A 16666-nucleotide genomic window follows, 5' to 3' on the forward strand; every position below is an offset into this window, starting at 1 on the left:
AAGAGAAATAAGAATAACTGTTACAATTAGAAATTTATTGGATGAGTTTAACAGCAGATTATATCAGCTCAGGATAGATTAATCATAAGAAAGTAGACAGAAAAGGGGTGCCTGGATGGCTCAGTGGGTGGAATGTGGAACTCTTGATCTCAGGGTTATGAGTTTGAGCCCCTGTAGGGTGTAGAGATTACTTTAAAAATTTTTAAAAAGCATACAGAATATAGAATAGAATGGTAAAATGATGGGAGGTACAGAAGAGAAGAGGCATAGAGATAAGTGAAAGGATGTAATGTACATCTGAGCAGTCTCAAGAGAGGAGAGAGTAGCAGAGAATATTCTAGATTTGATTTAGAAAAAGATGACTCAATCCACAGATTCAAGAAACTGAATAAACCCCAAGAAGGATACATAAAAGGAAAATCCGTACAGAGTGAAATTATAGAAAATCAAAGACAAAATGAAAATCAGTGTGAGAAAAAAAGATTACCTTCAAAGAAGCAAAAAGCTGATGACTGACTTCTCAACCACACAACAGAAGCCACAAAACAGTGAAATAATATTTTCAATATTATTGAAAGAATAAGTTTGAAAAACTAACTGCCAACCTAGAAAATTATACCCAGGAAAAATATATTTTAGGAATGAATGAAATATAAGTCTTTTTCAGACAAACAAAAACTGAATTTGTCATCAGTAGACCCTCTCCAAATCAGATTGTAAAGGAAAATTGTCCTAGATGGAAAGTCTGGAATACAAGAAGGAATGGTGAGCAAGGAAACTGAGAAACAAACAGATATATCTGAATGAACATGGAAGAGTTTTTTAAAAAATGAAAACAAAATAGGACATATAAATAGGATTAAAGTATTCTAAGTTCCTTGTTTTGTCCCATAATAGAATACATAGTATGATTTCTAGGGCAATTACTGAAAAAACAGAGATTAAAGACAGCTTACAAACTCATAGTGGGAAGAACAGAATAACTTTTAAAAGTCAGCTAATCCAAAGGATGGCAATAAAGGAGAGTAAGAAAAAAACACATAAGATGTAGTCTTGTTTTTATTAACGTATCAGTAATTACAGTAAGTATAAGTAGGCTAATTATATTAATTGTTCCAGTTAGACTTAAAGATCATCAGATTGGATTTCTACAACTCTAAGTCCTATATATAAAGATTCAGAAGAGTTGAGAGTAAAAGGATAGAAAAACATGTATCTTGTAAACACTAGGAAAAAGGAAGCTGGATAGATGCGTTAATAGCAGTCAAAACAAAATTTAAGGCAAAAAGCATCACTAAAGATGAAGAGGGCCATTTCACAAAAGGTTCAGTTTCCCAGCGAGATAATAATTGCAACTTTCTCTACTCATTGTAATGTTAAAAGTTATGGAGAAGAAATTGACAGTTAAATAAAACTAAAATCTGCAATCAGAGTAGGTCTTGTTTTTTTTTTGAAAGAGAGTATGAGTGGAGGAGGGGCAGAGGGAAGAGGTTGAGAGAGAATCTTAAGCAAGCTCCAAGCCCAGAGTGGAGCCTGATGTGGGGCTCAGTCTCACAACTATGAAATTGTGACATGAGCCAAAATCAAGGGTCAGATGCCTAACCAACTGAGCCACCTAGGCACCCCCAAGAGAGGGTTATTTTTAATACATTTCCATCAGTAATTGATAGAACAAATGTATTTTAAAAAATTAATAAAGATGAAACGTATTTAGACAACACAAAAAGTAAAGGGCTTGTCCTAATTGACATGTATACAACATTGGCAGAAATACATGATTTTCAAGCACACTGGGAACATTTACCAATTTATGGTAAAGGCCATGAAGCAAATCTCAACAAATTTGAATGGTTTCAAATAATATAGAGCAATTCTCTGACCACAGTGCACTTAAGCTGGAAGTCAATAACAGAAAGATAGTAAGAAAATCTCCAAGGGTTTGGAAATTAAGATCTACTTTCCTAAATAACCTCTAGGTCTAAGAAGGTATTATAATGGAAATTAGAAAATATTTCAACCAAACAACAATGAAAATCTATCAAAACATGTGGATGCAGCTAAACAAGGTTTAGGGGGAGATATATTGCCTTAAATGTGCCTTAAATATAAAATGCCTTAATAAAATAAATAAATGCCTTAAATATAAAAACAAAAAGCCTAAAAATTAATTAGCTAAGTATTCATCTCAAGAAGTTAAAAAGAAAGCACAGTACCTGAAGACGGTAGGAGGAAGGAAAGAGTAAGAACAGAAATTGACACAACAAAAAATAAACATGAAGTAGAGAGAATTAACAAAGCCAACTTTTTTTTTAAAAGGCAAATAAAGTTGACCTGTGGTGAACTCATCAAGGAAAAATGAGGCACAAATAATTAATACCAGAGCTGAGGAAGGAGGTTTTATATCAGGTGGTGTGGATGCTAAAACAATATAAGGATATTATTAATAACTATATGCCAGTATAGTGAAGTTGAAAATTTAGAAAAAATAGTCAAATTCCTAGAAAAACGTAGCTTCATAAAACAGATTCGAGAAGTAGAAAATCCAAATAGTTCCTATAACCCACTAGAGAAACTGAATTTAACAGCCTAGCAGTGAACAAACCTAACACGAACAGGCCCCAGTTGGATGGCTGACTAACCAACCACTGCAATTCAGACAAGAGTGTTCCCTTCTGGATCTTTGTAGCCGCTCATTTTTAACCCAGAAATACCATGTTTGACTGCATAGGGTAATAAAGCTGCACTGTGTATTCAGACCTTCATGGATGCAAACCTATTTATCAACTAGGCAAAGGTCAGATGGTATCCTAGCAAATGCAGAAAACTCTTAAAGAGTCTTTCCAAATCATAAACTGTCATTGAGAACCATCAGTTAACAACATAAGCATTATGTGATTATTAAGGTAAAGAAACTTCCACTAGAAATTAAGAAAGTTTGGCTACATGTAGGATTGATTTCCCTTTGGGCAGGGATCTGCTCCCCCTAAGGTAATATAGGGACCCCAGCTAGAGTAATCCTAAGTCATTCTGCACATTAAGGCAAGATCATGTAAACTTCCTAAGGGGACATTCAGGGGGGAAGTTAAAAAGGAGTTCAGCTCACAAAATTATTTACTTATAAAACTAATAAATTGTTTCAGCAAATGTTCAGAATATGTTAGACAGTACCCTGGTGATCTCTGATGTTGCATCCTTCTGTTGTTAGTTCTCATAAATATTCAGAAGGAGAGGAATAAAGGTCCCTGAGCTGCGAATGTGATGTCACAGGATCCTGGAGATGATAGAGTTTGTGGGTGAGACTAAAGGAGGCATCAGAGAAGAGATAACGAAATGTTTCAAAGTGTTGTAAATTCTAACAATCCAGGAAACGTGGCAGAGTGGGACTCAGTGTTTCCACCACAATTTGACATGTTTTTTTCACCCAGAGTTGTTAGCTCCTCCTGGCATCGGGCACTCCAGTGAGCACCAGGAGGCTGGCCCTCCTCTGTCCCTGGTGTGCATGTTCATGCTAAATGAAGCAGTTGAAGACTATTTGGAAAACAATAATGTGAGTTATCACATGGCCTTTACCTCACCAGGACTTTTTGCTTTTGGCTATGTATATTTAGATATTAAAACTTACTTTTGTTTGTACAGTGGAATATTATTCAACAAAGTAAGAATGCATACTAACACATGTATCATCAACGCAAAATTCAGAAGCAGTTCATGGAATGAAAGAAGCCAGACCAAAGAGTATATTCCACTCATGCAATACAGTATGTGTTATATGAATTCAAGATGATTCCACTGTATGTATGATTCCACTCATGCAATACAGTATGTGTTATATGAATTCAAGAATGGGCAAAACAACTGTGTGGCGATAAGAAATGAGTGGTTGCATCAAAAACAATAAACTAGGGGCACTTGGGCTTAGTTGGTTGAACATCCAGCTCTTGATTTCAGCTCAGGTCATGATCCCAGGGTTGTGGGATTGAGCCTTACATCAGGCTCCATGCTTGAGCATGGAGCTTGCTTAAGATTCTCTCCCTTCCTCGGCTCCTCTTCCTCCCTTGCACTCTTGATGTCTCTCTCTACAATAAAAATTATTAAAAAAAAATACTCTTTAGGAATAAATTTAACCAAGAAGGTGAAAGATCTGTTTAAAAAAAAAAAGAAAGAAAGAAACCTGGTTTCAAATGAGAGAATGATTGCTTGTGGTTTGATTCTGTGATCATGCTCCAGAGCTTTCTTGGCTCTCTTATGAAATGTCCAAAATAAACAAATCAGGAATGTTTTCAGGTGTGCAAAAATGGCACTCTGTGAAGTTCCTGTACTTCTGTGTGGTAAAAGAACTTTCCAGGAGTGCATAATTGATGCACAGACAGAAATATTGCTCTCTGCCCTTCTCTGGTACACACCTTGCACATGCTTCATAAGTACTCACATGTGTTCTTTCTGCACAGGGAAGAAAAAGTCCAAGTTCAAAACATTTAAGAAGTTCTTCGGGAAGAAGAAGAGAAAGGAATCACCATCTTCCACAGGAAATAGCACCTGGAAACAAAGTCAGGCGAAGAGTGAGGTCATTGCCATTGAGTCAGGGCCAGTGGGCTATGACTCAGAGGATGAGCTCGAGTAAGTTGCCTTGTCCATCCTTCAGACACATGTGGCCCAATAAGCAGGGGTTGGGGGGAGCATAGGAGGACCCAAATACTCTGTCTCATGGTCTTGAAAATTGACTGGATTTGTGAGTATATTTCCTTCCAAGGGAATTCCACTGGAAGCTCTTCCAAGGAGGTTGTATTTTCTGTCTTTTCTTACATAGGGATGGAGAAAGGGGAAAACATGAACAGGTACCTGCTATGTCCCAGGTGCTGTATTTATTAGAAGTCTGCAACCACTATGGGATAGGAGGTCAGATCTGCCACTTTATAAATGAGCAAACCAAGCTTTAGAGACATTTTGGAGAACTTGCCCATTGTCCTGCAGCTAAAGTGGCAAGATTAGGATATACACCATTATTTTATTTGACCTAAAAATTCTCCATTAGAAGGAGAGGGGCGGAGGGAAGGTTTCTTGCTGTTCAGTCTTAGAAAAATCATCCAAAAGTATTGTTAGATATAACAGAACCAATAAGTATGAAAATTTGGGGAAATCTAGTGAAGAAATCCTTATTTTTAGAACGTGTACTTCATCAAAATATAGTTATAATACACATGCTTCCAGCAGTTATTTCTGTGAATAAAAGGGGGAAAAATTAGTTGCTATGCAAACTTTAAAAAAATTTTTTATTTAAATCCAAGTTAGTTAACATATGGTATAATAATGGTTTCAGGAGCAGAATTTAGTGATTCATCACTTACATATAACAACACCCAGTGCTCATGCCAACAAGTGTCCTCCTTTAGATCCATCCCCATTTAGCACCCCCCACCTATCTCCCCTCCAGCAACCCTCAGTTTATTCTCTGTATTTAAGAGTCTTTTATGGTTTGCCTCCCTCTCTGTTTTTATCTTATTTTTCCTTCCCTTCCCCTATGTTCATCTGTTGTGTTTCTTAAATTCCACATACGAGTGAAATCATATGATATTTGTCTTTCTCCTACTGATTTATTTTGTTTAGCATAATACACTCTTAAGAGTTCCTTGCCTGTTTTTAGAGGAGTAGAAATTACACTGACCACTTGGTGGCACCAAATGACTGAAGAGGAAAGATTCAAGGTTTTTCTTTCAGGGTTTTTGTTTTCGTTTCTGTTTTTCCTGGTGCTAGCAAGGAGCAGGGTGGACCCACATAGCACTCTATGAAGAGTACCAAGGAAGGGCTGTACACACATTTTATTAGGCAGGGTGCTCTATATCCTTGGGCTGCAAGATGTTGTCATGATCATATTGCTAATTATTAAATGTCTTCACTGGGCCAGCCCCAGGGAAATTATACTTTCCCCACCCACACCCTGTCTCTTTACCAGAACACACAGTGGCTGCTCCATCCAGGGAACAGGAACACAGCAGAGAGGCGAGCATGGTGTGTGCATGTGTGCATACGTGTGTGTGTGTGTTTGTGTGAGAAATGACCTGTCCACTTGTGTGTCTCCTCTTTGTCACTGGAGCCCATGGAAAATGGGGACAGTTTCCCTTCTATCTTTATGTTCCCACCAGGGGCCAGGTCCTCAATTACTGGTCAAAGTTCACTGGAGTGATGCTAGGATAGGAGGCTTAGGGGTGGGGTCTGATGAATCCCGGGAAGTACACTGTTTTTAGAGAACAGCACAGAGGATGAGACAAGATCTGTTTTTCCCCCAACTTCATTGAAAAATAATAGATGTATAACATTGTGGAAGTTTAAGGCGGATAATGTGTTGATTTAATACACAAGCATATTAAAAAATGACTACCACCATAGAGCTAATACCTGCATCACATCACTTAATTACTACCTATTTATTGAGGTGGGAGCATCTAAGATCTGCTCTCTTAATAATTTCAAGTATATAATACAATAGTATTATCTATAACTGTACTATACAAACTGTGCTGTAGATCTCCCTAACTTCTTTGTCTTATAACTGGAAGTGTGTACCATTTCCCCCAGCCTACAGCCCCTGGTAACCACCATCCACTATGTGTTCTTATGAGTCTGACTTTTTTAGATTTTACATAAGTGAGATCATACAGTATTTGTCTTTTTCTGTCTTGCTTAATGCCCTCAGTGTTCATCATGTTGTCACAAACCACAAGATGTCCTTCTTCCTCATGACTGACTAATATCCCAGGTACATATATGTAGACACACACATGCAAACTACATCTTTCTCCATTCATCTGTTGATGGACACGTGGGTTGTTTCCATATTTTTGATAGTGTGAATAATGCTGCAGTGAACATAGGAATGCAGATATCTCTTCAAGATCCTATTTTCATTTCCTTTGGGTAATACCCAGCAGTGGACTTGCTGGATCCTGTGGTAGTTCTATTTTTAATTTTTTGAGGGGCCTCCATGCTGTTCTCCATGGTGACTGCACCAACTTCTATTCCCGCCAACAGTGCAGATGGGTTCCCTTTTCTCCACATTCTTGCCAACATTTATCTCTTATGGTGATGGCCATTCTAACGGGCCTGATATTTGCATTTCCTCAATGATTAGTGATGTTGAGCATCTTTTCATGCGTCTGTTGGCCATTTATATGTCTTCTTTGGAAAAATGTCTGTTTGACTCCTCTTGGTTAAACAATTAAATCCTCTTGAATTGGTTTGTTGTTGGTTTTTCTTGCTATTGAGTTGTATGAGCCCTTTTTATATTTTGGATATTAATCTCTTATCAGATATATTGTTTGTAAATATTTTCTCCCATTCTGTAGGTTGTCTTTTCATTTTGTTGATAGTTTCCTTTGCTGTGCAGAAACTTTTAAATTTGATGTAGTCTCACTTGTTTATTTTTGCTTTTGTTGCCTTTGCTTTTGGTGTCAAATTCAAGAAGTTATTGCCAACACCAATGTCAAGGTCATTTACTATCTATGTGGTAACTCTTCTAGGAGTTTTATGATTTCGTGTCTTATGTGCAAGTCTTTAATCCATTTTTATTTTTTTATGGGGTAGAATGAAAAAATACTGAAACTGAAATTGCATGTTCAATTTCATTCTTTTGCTTGTGGCTATCCAGTTTTCCCAGCACCATTTATTGAAAAGACTATCCTTTTTTCATTGTATATTCTTGGCTGCTTTGTTATAAATTAATTGACTATGTAAGGGACAAAATCTTAGGGGCAGTCTTTAGCCCCTTTGAGAGTCTGTGTGTGTGCCTTCTAGACTCTACAGCAATTTCTCATCCATCACCATGGGCAAAAGAGTTCCATTTGCCAACATACATTAATGCTGGCAAACCACATGGGACCCTGTGGTTTCAAAACGCTGACACCCATTTATTGTGTCTGTGTTGTTAAGCTTTCTAAGCCTCTTAATCTGTAACGATTTTCCCTCTTCCTCCGCCGCCACCCTGCTTTGTTTCATGTCATTGATCTGATGGAGAAGCAGGGTAATTTTCTCTGGCCAATATCCCACATTCTGGATTTGCTTTCTCTTGGTATGATTGAACTCATTTTTATAGTCTCTGAATCTCTTGCAAAATGTTAGATCTAGATATTTATTTAGATTTAGGTTCAAGGTGGTACTGGATACTTACTGTCACATCACCTCATGAGACACATACTCTCCGGTTGCCCCACTTCTCATGACACTAAGACTGAGCAGTGGGTTCAGGGGGTCTCTCTCAGTGTGATAGCTCTACAAACCTTCATATAGTGATTTTAACACCTGCTTATGTTCATTGCCTAGATCCATTCTTTTATTGCACAATGGTGTTTTTTCTAATCCTTTCATGCATTCTGCATGTATTAGCTGGAATTTTTTTCATGAAGGAGACCTTTCCTTCATAAATTCCTTGGTTTCTCTGACATGCAGTTTTTCCAAGAAAGGCAGAATAATACCTCATTCTCCTTTTACCAATCTACCTTCAGAGTAATGACCTGGTACCCGAGCTGGTACCCTAACTTCCAACACTGACCAATGAGTTTTGTTTTTTTTCTTTTCTGTTTTTTTTTTTTTTACTTCATTGTGAGTGCATGGATTTTTATATATTTGACTTGCTTTAAACCATGACAGTCTTTATTCATTTTTATGCTCATAGTGCACTTTGGAAGTCACTTCAAATTAGTTCCTGGGTTTTTTTGACATGACCCCATTTGTCTTTGAATCTCCCCTGCTTTCCTGTACAATGAGAAATCCCAGGTTTATTTTGTGCATTTCCTATCCTAGACCTAGTATCAGACATCTCTTCACATGGTCCTGGTTCTTTTTGGTGTGAAATGGTCTTTAGAGACCATTCTGGCTGCTAGGGGTGATGATTGCTAGTTGGCTGTCATTGCTTCTAGACTTCTTCAGTAGGTATATTAGGAAATACGTTTTAAGAGAAAAATAAATCACTAACTCACTGGTATTTCCAGTTCAAGTTTAATAAGACAAAATTTTTACTTTGATTATTTGAATTCACTATTTTCTATACTAGGAATCTTGGTTCCTAGTGATATTAACAAAATTGTTCATTTTCTTTATTGTACAGTATACTAATAATAATTTCATTACCCCGCTTTAGGTTATAGGTTAGAGTATAGGTTACACTCTATAAGGATTGTCCTCTACTCTTTTTAAAAATAGCACTGCTAGGAATTTACCCAAGGGATACAGGAGTACTGATGCATAGGGGCACTTGTACCCCAATGTTTATAGCAGCACTCTCAACAATAGCCAAATTATGGAAAGAGCCTAAATGTCCATTAACTGATGAATGGATAAAGAAATTGTGGTTTATATACACAATGGAATACTACATGGCAATGAGAAAGAATGAAATATGGCCTTTTGTAGCAACGTGGATGGAACTGGAGAGTGTGATGCTAAGTGAAATAAGCCATACAGAGAAAGACAGATACCATATGGTTTCACTCTTATGTGGATCCTGAGAAACTTAACAGAAACCCATGGGGGGGGGGGGAAGAGGTTAGAGTGGGAGAGAGCCAAAGCATAAGAGACTGTTAAAAACTGAGAACAAACTGAGGTTTGATGGGGGGGGGGGGGGGGGGGGAGGGGAGGGTGGGTGATGGGTATTGAGGAGGGCACCTTTTGGGATGAGCACTGGGTATTGTATGGAAACCAATTTGACAATAAATTTCATATATTAAAAAAAAAATCAATATTACTGGGATGCCTGGGTGGCTCAGTCAGTTGGATGACTGACTCTAGATTTTGGCTCAGATCATGATCCCACAGTTTGTGGGTTAGGGCCCCTGTGTCAGGCTCTGCAGTGCAGAGCTTGCTTAGTATTCTCTGTCTCCCAATCTCTCTGCTCTCTCTCTCTGTCTCAAAAACAAATAAATAAATAAACTTTAAAAATGTTTTTAAAAATCAATATTGCTACCAATAAAACTGAGTGCAATTTCTTATTTTTGTTTTTTGTTTTTGTTTTTTTTTTGTTGTTGTTGTTCTTGGAATTTATCCTATTATGAACGTAGAGTCAAAAGCCACTTGGATGTTGAATTAAAATCACTTAAACTCATTCTTTTCTCTGTACAGTTATGCCAACAATGTGATATAAAATTAGGCTTCTTTGTTTCCGTTTGTTTTCTAGTTTTAGAGATTATCTTATTTCCCTTTTTGTTTGATTTTGTCTTTTAACTACATAAAATGTTTACATAGTTTCAAAGACAAAATTGTAAATGTACAAGTAAGTACCTGGGAACCCTGTCTCCCAATCTTGTTTTGTCCTTCCCCCTAAAGGTAACTATTTTTATTCACTTATGACTTATCTCTCTATTTTTATTTCTTAAAATATGCACAAACAACACATCTATTCACATATGTTCACCTATAGTCATACACCCCTTCCCCACATAGAACTGACATGTTGTTCTGCACTCTGCTTTATTTTTCACTTAGTGCAGTCTGGTGCTGCCTGTGTACAGAGCTCCCCCTTACCTACTTGGTCAGCTGCAAAGTTTCCATGGTTTATACAGATACCTACTGAAGGTCATTGGGTTGATGATAGTCTTTTGTTTCTATAAATGTAGCAAATGGCCTTGAACGTATGACATTTTGTGTTTTTGCCCGTGTATCGTTGAAAAGGCAGAGGCCTTTTCATGCCATCTCAACTCCTACTTACACCCCCAGAGTGGAGGTGTTCAGGCAGTGGTTATGACTTCCAGTGGGCGTGGCCATGGGCTTCCCTACTGTAGGAAGGAAACCCAGGTGTGCCTGTGATCTTTGTGACAAGAGCTGCCATTGGCAGGAAGGGCCCATCTAGTTCTTTCACTTGGCCTGATGCCTTCCGAGAAGTGTAAGGACACACCCTTCTGGGAGCCATAGGTTTCCCACTTGCAGACTCACAACTGTGGGCTAGAAAGAAGTTGGAAAGCATCGTTAACCAACACAATGTGATCTGCAGTGGAGCAGGACCACCCCTAAGAGTGCTCAATGCCTCACAGAGGACAGGATGCCTGGGGCAGCCTGGAGGTGGGGGAGTGTGGAGCACAAGATGGCCAGTGCCTGTAGGGGCGGGCCTTCCTTCCTTCATCATCGGATCTCAATCATCTCCTTCCATCTATTGTTCAGGCAGTCACTGCCAGTAGGAAAATCTGACAACCAACTCTCACATCCTCTTAGGACATTTTGTGAAATGAGTCCTTTGGGTTCAGTTCTGAATTGGAGTCTTGAGCTCAGAGCTGTGGCAGAGGCTGAGATGATGATGACAGAAATGCCCACCATCTGTATTCCAGGATGTAGGCACACAGGCTGGATTGCACAGATCATATCAGGTAATGAAAAGAGGGCATGGCTTAGCAGATTTGCAATTCTCATTTCAAACCCAGCCTGCGGATGTGTGTTTTGGACCACCTTGCAAGGATGCCTCCGTCAGACAGGCCCTCAGCCTGCTGTGCAAAACAGCCTCTAGCCCACTGAGGGGCTGCATGTTGGCCCACAAGGAATGATTTCATCTTCCCTGGACATCCATGCCAGTCTTCTGTGCAACCCCCCAGCCAGCCGAGGAGCCCTGCCAACCCTTCCTTTCTACAGGCTTGCTGTCACGGACCTCACACCTCGTCAGACCCTGGTTTTCCCATTAATGAAAAGAATTCACACAGTCTTCAGATCTGTTAGGAAAATCCCTATCTCTGCAAAGCTCTTAATAGTTGACTGTGGTATTTGACAAGGTTGGGATAAACTGGAGTCAGAAGCTGTTAAAAAAGAAATGTAACCGAAGGCTTATTGTATGATGTGCCATTAGCCCCAACCCCCTTGTTCATCCTGAGCACCCCGAGGGAGAGATGGAGGAGAACAGAGTTTCACAGTGCCTCTTTTATCCTAGGGAGTCGAGGGGTGCGCTGGGCAGCCGGGCCCTGTCACATGACAGTATTTTCATTCCTGAGTCTGGACAGGATCCTACTCGACCTGTGCGGGTGTTTTCCCAAGAAAATGTGTGTGACCGGATTAAAGCCCTACAGGTAAAGTTTTCCTTGGCAGTGACACTTGGTATGTATGTCAAAGATGTATCAATAAGTTTTAAAATTATTTCTGCTTGGTTTATTTAACATATCTTAAAGTATATTTGCATTCCAGACACACCAAGTTAATTACAATTGGATCTTGATTCATGCCTAGTTATAAGCACTCATTTTCAAGATGAGAGCAAGAGAGCTAGTTGCAGACACTCTTGTGCTTCCATCTGCTACACCAGGCTACACCAGGCAGAGGTGTTGAAAGTACCTCCTGAAGGAATGAATTGGAGCAAGAAGATTTGTTGATAAAAAGTTGCTGATGGAAATAAGAGCAAATGTTCTTTATTCCAATCTAGTTAAAAATACAGTGTAATGTGAAAATGGGGCCACCCCCTCCTCCAGGGGGTCTTCCTGCCAAGCGAGGAGATGACACCGGCATGAGTTCTGAGGATGATGGTCTGCCCAGGAGCCCCCCAGAGATGTCCCTGCATGACATTGGTCCCGGCACAACCATAAAGGCAAGTGACAGCCTGAACCACCTCACAGCTTTGTCTGCACCCACTGCAGAGGACAGTCGGGAACTCTGGTGGCCCCTGTTAAGATTCCCATGGGTGGGTGTGGCCATGGTCCATGCAGCTAGGAGGTGTTCCAGACCTAAACAGTGGGAGCTCACCGTCAGTCCTTGGACTGTATTTGTTTTCATTCTTTGAGCAGAAATTCCTGTTTTGTCAGGAGATATAGTGTTGGTAACATTTTTCATCATGGTTACAGGTCAGATACAATCAACCCTTTCCTTTACCTGGTTTTTCCTGTCTGAGCAGATGACCGGACTGGGCATCCCATCTCAAAACAAGGGAAATACCATTGTATCTGTTTTCTGTTTTCATGACATTTGGCTGGAGGGAGGAGGGAGTGGTGAACATACATGACTTCATCTAGACTCTCAGATCTGAGTTTAGGACCATGAGATCTTGTTGATCTAGGGTTAGAATGTGAGGTATGATGCAGGTAAACAGGGAAGCAGGGAAAGTTTGACAAGCAGGAGGGGTGTTTATGACCTCAGTAGGGCAGAGGAGTTGATCATGGATAACACCCTTCCCCATTAGAAAACAGGTAGAAAACTTGAGCTCCTTCTCCTGTATAAGCTACCCTGCTAATGGTGCCACCATTTTAAGCCCATACAATGTGCTTGTACATAAATGATCATTTTTCCCTTTAGACAAGACTTGCTGAGGGCTGGGTAGAATTGGAGTTCTATGTGTAATGCTGACACTTGAAAAACAAATTAAGGCCAGAGTCCATGTTTTATAGCCACCCACCTGCCCTGTGCATTCTTGGAGCTACACTTGTGCCCTGGTCAAAAGCTGTTCCCAGTAAATCTCAGGGTTTCATTGTGAACCATCATCTTGCAGATTCTGTGCTGATCTGAAATACACTCAGTGGTCACTTCAATTTGGACATCCAGAAGCCCCCCTCCAAAAACAAGGGAAAGAATATTACCTAATTTATGTGTAGTTGTGGGTTCCCAGAGCATCACTGATGAAAGGCAGAGGAAGGACTGTGGTATAGCTGAATGTAAGTAAGCCCCAGGGCTGGGGGTTTACTCAGGGCTGGCTAGAGAATTCTTCTCTCTGGAATTCTGCTCTAGGGTGAACCTGTCCCTGCTTTCTCCATGAGCAGAGTCTGAGGACAGTGAGCTACCCACACCTGTTCTCCCATGTCGAAGAGAAGCAAGAGAAGACAAGGAAGATGATTTGGCCTATTTCCTGGACTTTGAGCCAACCCTGTACCCCTTAATACCTTAAAATACTGGAAGGGAAGGTTTGACAGGCTATTGCTGCCTATGGTGACACGTGAAAGACCCATGTTTGTACTCTGAGATGTGCAGCTTCAGGGTCCCCATCCTCAGGACCAGATGTGACTTTGTATGTTTCAGGGCCATGTGTTGGGGAGATGACCCTCACGAGCCATAGTTGACTGATTTGCCCTCACTCCATCCCACAGTTCTCTGGCTCTCACAGCACCATGGTTCTCTGCATTGAACTGGAAAAGTACAGAAGAACAGGTAGTTTCTAATTCCATTCATTAGGGCATGAGCCCAACTCCAAACCTGCAAAGCACCATGATGCACAAATTCTATCTTTAGCTGCCTGGGAGCCACTCACACTGGACAGGGCTATGGCCTCATCCTTCTCAGCGTCCCTCCTATGGTGGTTATGTTACTGACAAAACAGTGCTCTGAGATTTTATTTATTGGGTAGTATGAACAAGCCACTAGCTTCATAGGAACCTAAAATTGGAAGCTTTAAGACTTAAAAAATATATATAATCTTTATTATCAAGATTTTGAAGACACGGTGATCATATTTTATGTCCTAAAAGTTTTTTGGGCACAATGGACTGACTGAGATGGGGAAACAATGCAGCCTTTAAAGTGTTTTTATATAACACATGGTATTTGATATAATGGTACCTTAAATCCCACCAGGATGGGATTGTGAGCTGTTTAATTTTTTTCCTGTTGACGACTCCTTACACAAGCCCACATGCCTGACAGAAAAACTTAAAGATTATTTTGATACAAGGTTTCCAGGAACAAGTATTTCATGATAAGACCAAGATGATATTTCCTGATGGATGAGTTTTTCAGGAAATGCATGGAATTATTTTTAAAATCTCATTGCCACATTAGGTAGCAACTGGTGAAACTTGGTGATTTTTATGGTAAAATTACATCAAACTAGCCATCTGCTAAGTGTCCTACCATTAAGTAAGAAACACTGGGTAGAGGGTGGCAAGCTGGCAAGTTGTCTTTATCCTGGGGGATGAGGGAAGGTAACATGGAGAGACAGCATGGCTCTGGTGGAAACACACACACTGCTGTGCTACCAGGCAATGGGCAGGTTCTGTCACCTGTAGGAATCTGTGTCCTCAGAGGGTTTTGGAGAGGATTTTGTGAGATCAGGTAGGTCAGTGCCTCCCCTTCCCTCACCAGGAAAGGCCAGCTGGAGTGCAAAGCCAGCAGGCCTCTCCTGCCCAGAAAGGTCCCACTGGCTCTACTTCACGTCTGTGGCCTGTTCCTGCGTGCACCTCCCTCAGCCCACTCCTCAGTGACTGAGCACCCCCCTTCTCTCTCTCTCTTTTTTTTTTTTTTTTTGATAGCTACTATTTGTTGGACAAGTACCATGTGCCAGGACTGAAATTTCTGTTTTCCATGTGTAACAACAGTCTTGTAAGGAAGGTGTTACTAACTAATTTAACAGGTGAGGTAATTGTGAACCCCTCTCTTTGAGGACAAACACTGTAAAGCAGCTGTCACTCAGGTTCACCCCCAAAAAAGCCTCTGAACTCCAGGCCATTTTCCCATGTGAGTCACATTCCTCCAACGAAGGGCCTCCTGTTAGACTTTTTAAATCATTCACTTCCAGAATCATCCAGAAGCACAGATTTCAGGTCAAACTGGGCAACTGGGGCAAGCAATGCAAGTGTGAATGCTTCCAGCCCACAGACTAAAATCCAGGTCAGCTTTCCCAGCCTGTACTGTACCCACAGACCTTACCCCAAGTCGCATAGTTGCTTCTCTGATCAAACGCTGGACTCACCGTTCTCCTCAGTCATGAAGGTGTTGGTCTTTTCAGGCCGTAAGAACTCTCCGAATGACAGCAAAGACTGAGAAGTGGGAGTTCAGTGCCCTTGTAGGAAGACCAACCGTGACAACCAGTGCAGGGATTTTGTGGGGACAGAGGTCATTGTGGTCAGAGTTTCTAGAAGTTAATCTTGCCAGGATCTGCCTCCCCCACCCACTGTCACCCATGCAGGGGCCAGAGTGGGTTTGAACCCAGGACCGTCTGCTCAAACGGTGCAAAGCTAGTGGACGGGAGGCAGGGAAGGTTTTTCCTTTGGGTTAATGGGATGTGTGTGTGGCGGGGGCGTTGACCACATCTCATGTCCTCACAGAAGATGTCATCATTCTCACCCGAGAGTCACTGCATTTGCAAAGCAGCTCATCTTGCCTGGTCTCTTGAGTCAGAAAAAAACAACAGTCAGAAAAACACAAAAACAAGAGCCAAAATTTTACCAAGTGTATATACATTGTTCCTCTAGACAAGGGTGAAAATGAAGAAGGCTTCTCTATGTTCTTTGGAATGTACCCATTCTACCAGTGACCCTGAGGGAGGACTGCCTGGGAGAGGTGTCATCTGCCCAATCTTAGGTGACTTCCTGAGTCATCAGCTACAGCAGTGGAAGCCAAAGCCACAGGCACAGAGGAAGCTGGGAGCCCTGTGGTTTATTTTTTTAAATAATTTTTCTTGCTTTATTCCCGTAAGAACACAAGTCGCTGAAACAAGAGAACTAAAATAGATTAGGTCCGTTTATAACGCTTTCCCCTTCATTTTAGTAATTGTCTTCTCCTAGTTGGCAGGAATAAACTTAATACTTGCAGGAGAAAATACAACTTTCTGTTAACAGGGAAAATACGTTTCTCTGAGGAAGTTCCCTTGCAGGACAATCCCTGCCTCAGCTTATCTCTCTAATAGTGACACACATCTGGTGCCCCCCTAGTTTAGCAGGGGCTACTGGAGCCTACTCTGTCCAGGGCTCCAGGGCTGTGGAAGAGCTGAGCAGGATGTACCCAGACC

At 40.7% G+C, this 16666-nt stretch overlaps 1 protein-coding gene across 3 annotated transcripts in view; it reads left to right on the plus strand.

The window, feature by feature from the left end:
* Positions 1-16666, plus strand: part of CRACDL (CRACD like) — a 144650-nt gene that overhangs the window by 92313 nt on the left and 35671 nt on the right. For all 3 annotated transcript variants that reach the window (XM_042932036.1, XM_042932037.1, XM_042932038.1), the window contains exons 3-5: positions 4449-4617; positions 11897-12032; positions 12383-12544. In XM_042932036.1, the coding sequence (XP_042787970.1) occupies positions 4449-4617; positions 11897-12032; positions 12383-12544 (467 nt within the window). The remainder of the gene's footprint in view (positions 1-4448; positions 4618-11896; positions 12033-12382; positions 12545-16666) is intronic.

This window comes from Panthera leo, chromosome A3, assembly GCF_018350215.1.
Source record: "Panthera leo isolate Ple1 chromosome A3, P.leo_Ple1_pat1.1, whole genome shotgun sequence".
NCBI classification, from domain to species: domain Eukaryota; kingdom Metazoa; phylum Chordata; class Mammalia; order Carnivora; family Felidae; genus Panthera; species Panthera leo.